This window comes from Pyxicephalus adspersus, chromosome 3 (genome assembly GCF_032062135.1).
Source record: "Pyxicephalus adspersus chromosome 3, UCB_Pads_2.0, whole genome shotgun sequence".
Lineage (NCBI taxonomy): Eukaryota > Metazoa > Chordata > Amphibia > Anura > Pyxicephalidae > Pyxicephalus > Pyxicephalus adspersus.
The window spans coordinates 155,949,214-155,956,614 of NC_092860.1; the positions used below are offsets into that span (position 1 = coordinate 155,949,214).

The following is a 7,401-nucleotide window of genomic DNA, read 5'->3' on the forward strand; positions in this document are numbered from 1 at the left end:
CGGGTTGGATGGGACCTGTCAGCAACCCCAACATGGTCTCCCTCATCATCATCATCATCATAATCATATTCCTCCTCCTCCTCTTGAACCTCCTGATGCTTGCCAGTGTCCCTTCTTGCCCCTCCTGATGCTGGCTGTGCGCTATGGAGTGTAACATCACTGTTATATTTCTTCCCCATTTCTTCCCCTACTCTCCCATCGCCACTTTGCATCAGGCCACACAGGGTATTATCAAGCAAAAAGATGATGGGTATGACATTGTTCTGGCCTGACTGCTCCCGACTCACAACGTTTTGTGGCCTTCTCAGAGGGGGCCAGTATCTTGCACAACATCTCCATCTGCAGCCACTTGTCACTGGTAAAATAGGTTAGTTGTGTGGCTGTACCAAGGGCCCCGCTGCCTCCATGCACCACGCTGACCAAGTAATGGAAGATGGCTAGCTTTTGCTCACACAGACGCTGGAGCATGTGCAGGGTGGAGTTCTGTCTAGTTAGGTGTCACTTATCAGTCTATGTGGTGGAAGCATCCGCTGGCGCAGGATCTTGCTAAGCGCCACAGCGGCAGTAGGCAATCGGTGTACATGGCTGCAGATGGAGCAAGCCTGTCTCAATAAGTCCTGCAGTCCTGGGTACGTGCGGAGGAACTTCTGCACCACCAGGTTCAGCACGTGCACAATGCAGGGGACATGTGTTTTGCGGCCCATGCTCAGCGCGGCCACAAGCTTGGCCCTGTTGTCGCACACTACATTGCCTGTTGTGAGCCGGGAGGGCGTCAGCCAAGCCTCAAACTCTCTGTGCAAAGTGGACTCTGGCGGTGTGACTTTTCTTGCCCAAGGACACCAGTTTCAGCACTGCCTGGTAAGACGTGTGCCTGAGCGAGCAGTAGTGGCGTGCCCACTTAACCAGAGTGTCCTCCACGGCTGGCCTTTCAGAAGGAGTGTCTAAAAGAGAGGGTTTGTCAGTAGAAGAAATGAAGGAGGAGGGAGAGGACTGGGGCAGCCCATGCTCTCCCACCACACCCCTTGGTGGGGGTACCAGGAGCTGCAATGCCTCTTGCAGACTACCGCCCACTAAGCTATGCAAGGCCACCCAGTGAGTGGTGAAGGACAGGTAGCGTCCCACTCTGTACTTGGTTATCCAGCTGTCCATGGTTACATGGATTTGACTGGACACCGAGAATGCCAATGCCTGGGAGAGGTTACCCATTACATGTGCATGTAAACTGGAAACAGCTGTGTGGGAGAAGTAATGCCTGCTTGGTATATTCCATCACCGCTTGGTACAGGCCATCAGGTCACGGAAGGAGCAGAGTGCACAATGCTGTATGGCAGTAGCTGTACCAATAGTTTGGCTAGATGTGAATTGAGTTTGATGACTCTTTTGTTGGTTGGGCCCATAGCCTGATGCCTTACGCAGATCTCTGGTAGAGTGGGATGAAGGGACTGGGAGCCAGGGAAGCTGAAGGGGTCACTGGAGTACCCATCTTTCGGGGACAAACCTTTTCTGACGCCATGAAACCTGCAGCCAGAAGCTGATACTTTCTCGCAGCTTGAAGTCTGGCTGTCACCAACCTCCTTAGACGTAGTAGCAATGACAGTTGGAGGTGTAGAAGGAGCCAATGGGGGTGGAAGAAGAGACAATGATGTTGTTACACCTCTTTCAAGAGAACGCAAGTACTGCTCCCACTTTGGTTTGTGGTTGTTGCACATTTAGGAAAGCAGGGATGTTGTACCCAAATGTGATCCAGCCTGTCCTCTGCGAATCTGCCTGGATGCAGACTGCTATGCACCAATCATTGTTTTCAGCATTAAAAAGGACCACGATGGAGAGTTGCGTGCAACCACTCTGCTGCTTATTTTCTTTGCCTGCCTCTGCGTCTGCTCCAGCTCCATCTCCCCCATGGTTACATCATCTCTGACTGTTCCCACTGCTTGTGCCCACTCCTCTGTGTGTTTTTTGGGACTCACATGAGGCAGATTTGCGGCCTCTTCCATCCCCAGTCTGTTGCTGCTGCCTTTTCCTCTTTCCTCTACGTCTGTTTCAGAACTGCTGCTAGCCCTTACACGCACCCTTACATGACATCATGGTCATCATCATCCTCATTTTCATCTGCTGCTTCAAGTCTGTTGCAGAAGAAGAGCCTGCTGCACTTGAGGCCCCATAGACCCAGTCCACAATACCCTCCACATGACGTGGCTGTATGATTGTATTCTGCCATCTTAATAAATCTACCAGCGTACTGGTACTCCGCACACATCTCAGACCTGTTTGACAACTTGTGCTGCTGCCTTCAATGGTTTACTGCTGCTGCTGTCCTACAGTGCAGATTTCCAGGGAGTACGTCCCCTGCTAGATGCGGCAGGTTGCCCAACGCCACGCCTTCCCCTGCGTATACCGCTTATCTTTTACTTATTCGGGACAAATGCATCTGTACCAATTGGTTTCTTAGATAAATAGCTAGAGATATCAGATTTAAATATCTGTATTATTTTAAAAGAGAAATACAAAAATTTTTCTGGCATTTTTGATAGATAGCAAGTGCTATCAGAATAAAATATCTGTTTTATTTTGGAGAGTAGGACAGAAATGTTTTTGCTTTTTTTGCTAGATAGCAAGAGGTAGCATCAAAAACTGCACAAACTGTATATTTCAAGATTTACAGACGGCTCCTAACTTGTCCCTATCACAGTGCACGTCTGTCCCTGCTTTTTTCTCTGACACAGAACACAAGATGGAGTGACTAACCCCTCCCTCCTTCCCCTCTATATATGCCTGTGCTCAGATCTCTCCTGATTGGGCTGTTGGGCCTTGCCGTGCATCCTGGGAGCAAATTATTCGCTCCCAGCCGTGCTATTCCCACTGGAAATAGTCGCTGTTCCCACCCCCTGCATTTTCCTTAGTTTGTTCGGCGAGAACACGACCTGATAGCGAATTACAAGGCTGTTCACGATTAAATGTTCGGTAAGTGACAACAGCCCCATTGGCCGCGAGATCAAACTTACAAATCTTGCTTCCTCATCTCTATTCAGACATCCTATTAGGGAATTCCTGACATTTACTTAGTTGCCTGCTACAGTAAAATCCATGGTTAATGGAAGGTTAACAAATCATCAAAGGGATCCCAATGTTCAAAGCTATCAGTCAGGAGAAGGGTACAAACATTGGATATACTATGGAACACAGCGTTTCATCCAAAACTGATGAAAAGACAACCTACCCAATATTATGTTGGCTGTACATATAAATAGTTCCCTTAATTATTGAAACAACCATGCAAAGGTGAGAATGTTTTTGGCAGATCTATTCAATCAAGGTAACAATTTAAGAGCACAAACATAATACAAGCTTTATTTCATATATTTAAAAATCTAAATGAAAACATGAATACAATGATGTATACATCAAATTACATGAAGGCAGCTTTGTTTGGGTAATTGTTGGTAATTTGCATATGGAAGTTCATTGGGAGTTTTCACAATGTGCATAGGATAATATTGAATATGCAAACAGAGAAAAAACATAACACAGCGGGGTTTTTTTATAGGCAAACAATAATTTTGTATTCAGTAATTTACTTCTTATAGTAGTACCATAAATATACAATGTAGAATCATATTATCTGTAGCGCAGGCGGTGTGGACCCACTGTGCCACTGACTGGCTATGCTCCGGTGGGGCGTAACTAAGCCGCTACCTGGTCTTCACTAGAGCCTCTGATGGTGAGGATAGGCTTGGGCTGCAGGGTAGCTGCCAGGTACCACTCCAGAGCGATCCCCAGGTCAGTGGCAGCTGACCAGAGGGGTCAGGGTCAGGGTGCAAACACCGAGGGGGCTTGTGTGGCCAAGAGGGAGGTGGCAATGAGACGAAGTCCATAAGCAAGATTCGAGGTCAGGGTCAGGCGGCAATCAGGCCTTATCCAATTGCAGGCCAAACCCATTGTCACTAGACAGATATCGAACCTACTATAAACACGCACAATGGATTTGTGTTAATCACAAGTCCAGAACCAACGCGTTTTACCTGGTATAGGCTTCCTCATGGGTAGCTGTGTGGTAGTTATATTCAAATACATCATGCGGTCTGGACATATTGTAGAGCACACATAATGATTTGTCAAAGTACATTATAGACATAGCATATATCAATATATAAACCTATATATATATCATAAAAATTAGTGATTATTCATCATATTAGTGCGTAAACTAGAATTGCATATTCCATCATCAGCCAAGTTAATTTTTTGTACATACTGGGTTAAATAACTATTTTTGAGAGTGAACAAGTAAAGTAAAAAAAAAAAAGCATGGACTTACATTTTTTGAGGTCATAGGTAAAGCTTTTTGTATGTGTGATAGGTTCCAATGAGGGGTTGTAAGTAAGAAATTAACATAGGAAAAGCACACCTGTATTTTAAAATAGGGATCTGATAAAGTGCAATATTGTGAAAGAAAACAACCAAGGAATGAAAGGGTTAACTGAGAATGTGGTACCTGTGGTCAGATAGATATCTGAGCCTAGGTAAGCAGAACGAGCAGCTGTGGATGAGGAATGACGTGAGGCTGCAGCCAGACATCTGGAGACAAGCACAGATCACAGAGAGCCTCAAATACACTCAAACAGACATTGATGACTTCTCCAAAACGTGTACAAAATTTACAGTTGATGATTGTCTGAAATAGGTCTTGATACAACACTTAGATATCCAGGCCATCTAATTCTACAAGGTTGAGTAACTCTTGGCATCATTACACTGGGATTACTGAGGATATATTGTGGCAAGTACTGTAGCAAACTGGTCTAGAATAAAATATTGATCTCTAACAAATCCCCTGAGGAAGCCCCTTGGTGAAACGCGTCAGGTAAGCGACAAAAGAACCAACTGACACAACTGAATCATATTAAAATCTTTCCAATGTGCTATGGCAACAAGGGGCATACTACCTATTATTTAGTATAGAAAAACTATGTAAAGCACATAAACTAGTTTAGCAGGTTTCTATTATATGTCGGCTTTAAAAATTCATATGGTTTTGACAAAAAATAAAATTTTACCTTTTTAACTGCACTTAGCCTGAAAAAAAACTGCTTTTCTCTCTCTAATTATACTCAATCACCCTCAGGCTTTGCCAGTTAATTCAATAATTTATCCTTAAGGTAAAACCCCCCTTTTTCCTTCATAATGTATTTATTAGTTTCTAGAAAGTGTCATAATGCTGATATTGGTATCTCATCATAGGACCCCAAAGGTCGATGTTCTGAATGTCTTCCAGGATTCAGAAAAGCTCTAAAGGAAGGCAATCACATATGTTGTTATGATTGTGTTCAGTGCTCAGAGGGAGAAATATCAAATTATTCTGGTAAGTTTTATACCTACACTTAGGAGGCCTGATATCAGAATAAAAGTGAAAAGTGTGTTCAATCCCAAAAACAAAAACGTCATATATTGCAGTTTACCAGTCCTTAGATGTCTACGATGCATTTTATTTTCTTTTTTCAGATGTTTTCCTTTTATTTTTTTACTAGCAATCCTACAAAAACACATTTTCTTGCCCCTTAGGAGGCTACACACACCTCCTTCATTGTGTCCATGCATCCTTGCAGCAGTATTGGACAAATCTCCATCTGTTTGTATCCATTGCGTAGAGACTGATGGGATTAGTAGGTTACATTGTTGTAGGCTTCACGATCACTGTTGGGAGAGGGTTGTACATAACTTCTTGAACACATCACAGCACTGTGCCCCAGTTATCTACTAGTAAGAACCCTCAACCCTGATACAAGCGGTGGGTTTGTTATTAGGAGTTACGCAAATATCAGAATGTCTTATTGCATTGGTGTTGATCTGGAGGAATGGAAGTTCCTTGGCTGGCTTAATTTGCAGTGAGACCAAACTAATTAATGTCAGTATTGTTCTACACAGTATAAAATAATAAATAATGTGTATTGTTTGTTTTGTGTCTTCATTTTACAGACAGTGAAAACTGCCAGACGTGTCCTGAAGATGAATGGCCAAATGATGCTAAAAATATTTGTGTTTCCAAGATTACTGAGTATTTGTCATACGAGAAGGATGTCCTTGTTATAATGTTTTCAGTATCTTCAGTTCTATTTGCTGCCATATCTATCTTTATCCTTGGATTATTTTTCTGGTTTCGGAGCACTCCCATGGTCAAAGCCAATAACCGGAACCTCAGCTTCATTCTGCTCTGCTCTCTCACTCTGAGTTTCCTTTCTGTCTTCCTGTTCCTTGGCCGTCCTGTGGATATCACTTGTATGCTGCAACAAATCTCCTTTGGAATTGTCTTCACCATCTCGGTGTCTTCTATCCTAGCCAAAACCATCATGGTCTCCATCGCTTTCAAAGCCACCAGACCTGGAAGCTCGTGTAGGAAATGGGTGGGAGTCAAACTTCCCAATACAGTCATGTTGTTCTGCTCATCCATTCAGGTTATAAATGGGATTCTTTGGTTGTCCATCTCTCCACCATTTCAGGAGTATGACAAGCACTCCTATCCCGGGAAGATCATCGTACAATGCAATGAAGGTTCAACATTGGAATTTTATATCACATTGGGCTATATGGGGTTTCTGGCAGCTGTGAGTTTTGTTCTGGCTTTCATGGTGAGGACATTACCAGACAGTTTTAATGAGGCCAAGTACATCACCTTCAGCATGCTGGGGTTCTGCAGTGTGTGGATTGCCATGATCCCGGCCTATCTGAGCACCAAAGGGAAATACATGGTGGCTGTGGAGGTATTCGCCATACTGACCTCCAGTGCTGGGTTATTAGGCTGTATATTTATTCCCAAACTGTATCTTTTACTTTTTAAACCTGAGCTAAACACACGAAAAAACATGTTGGAGAGAAGAACACTATAACAGGCATATGGACCCAGCATAGCCTACATATGTCCTATTAGACTGTAGTCAGGAAACTGTAATACAAAAAATTTCAATGATTAACAATAAAAAGAGGGCCTCATCCACTCATTGTATTTTTAAACAAAAAAGTGAATAAAAATACTTATTATTTTGAATTTCCCACCTGGTTCCACCTCCCAGCTACACGGTCTGCCCTCCAGCCTCCAGCCACTAACAAATGGCCGTCCAGCATCTGCGTCCCCTGGCCTCGCGTCCCCAGCGTGCACACACCGGGGAAGAAGATGCCGGGCATCACTGGAGGATGCCACAGGCACCCCTGGAGGATGCCACCGGAACGTGGGGACCAGGTAGCTCCCTGGCAATTTCACCCCGAGTGTGGTTGGGAAGTTACTGCTTTTGGTCCTAAAAATTAACCCCTGAGCTCATGCTACCTACCTACCAGGGAGGTTAAAAAAACAAAATATCTTCATGCAGGCTTTGTTTACCATTACAATGAATACCAGTGCTTTTCCTTCAT

General features: G+C 44.0%; 1 protein-coding gene across 1 annotated transcript in view; it reads left to right on the forward strand.

Moving 5' to 3' along the window:
• The window catches only part of LOC140327586 (vomeronasal type-2 receptor 26-like), a 34,267-nt gene extending 27,176 nt beyond the window's left edge, over positions 1 to 7,091 (forward strand). Inside the window, exons 5-6 of the mRNA XM_072406974.1 lie at positions 5,239 to 5,359; positions 5,974 to 7,091. Coding sequence (XP_072263075.1) covers positions 5,239 to 5,359; positions 5,974 to 6,881 — 1,029 coding nt within the window. The 3' untranslated portion in view covers positions 6,882 to 7,091. The remainder of the gene's footprint in view (positions 1 to 5,238; positions 5,360 to 5,973) is intronic.
• The last annotated feature ends 310 nt before the right edge of the window (positions 7,092 to 7,401 follow it).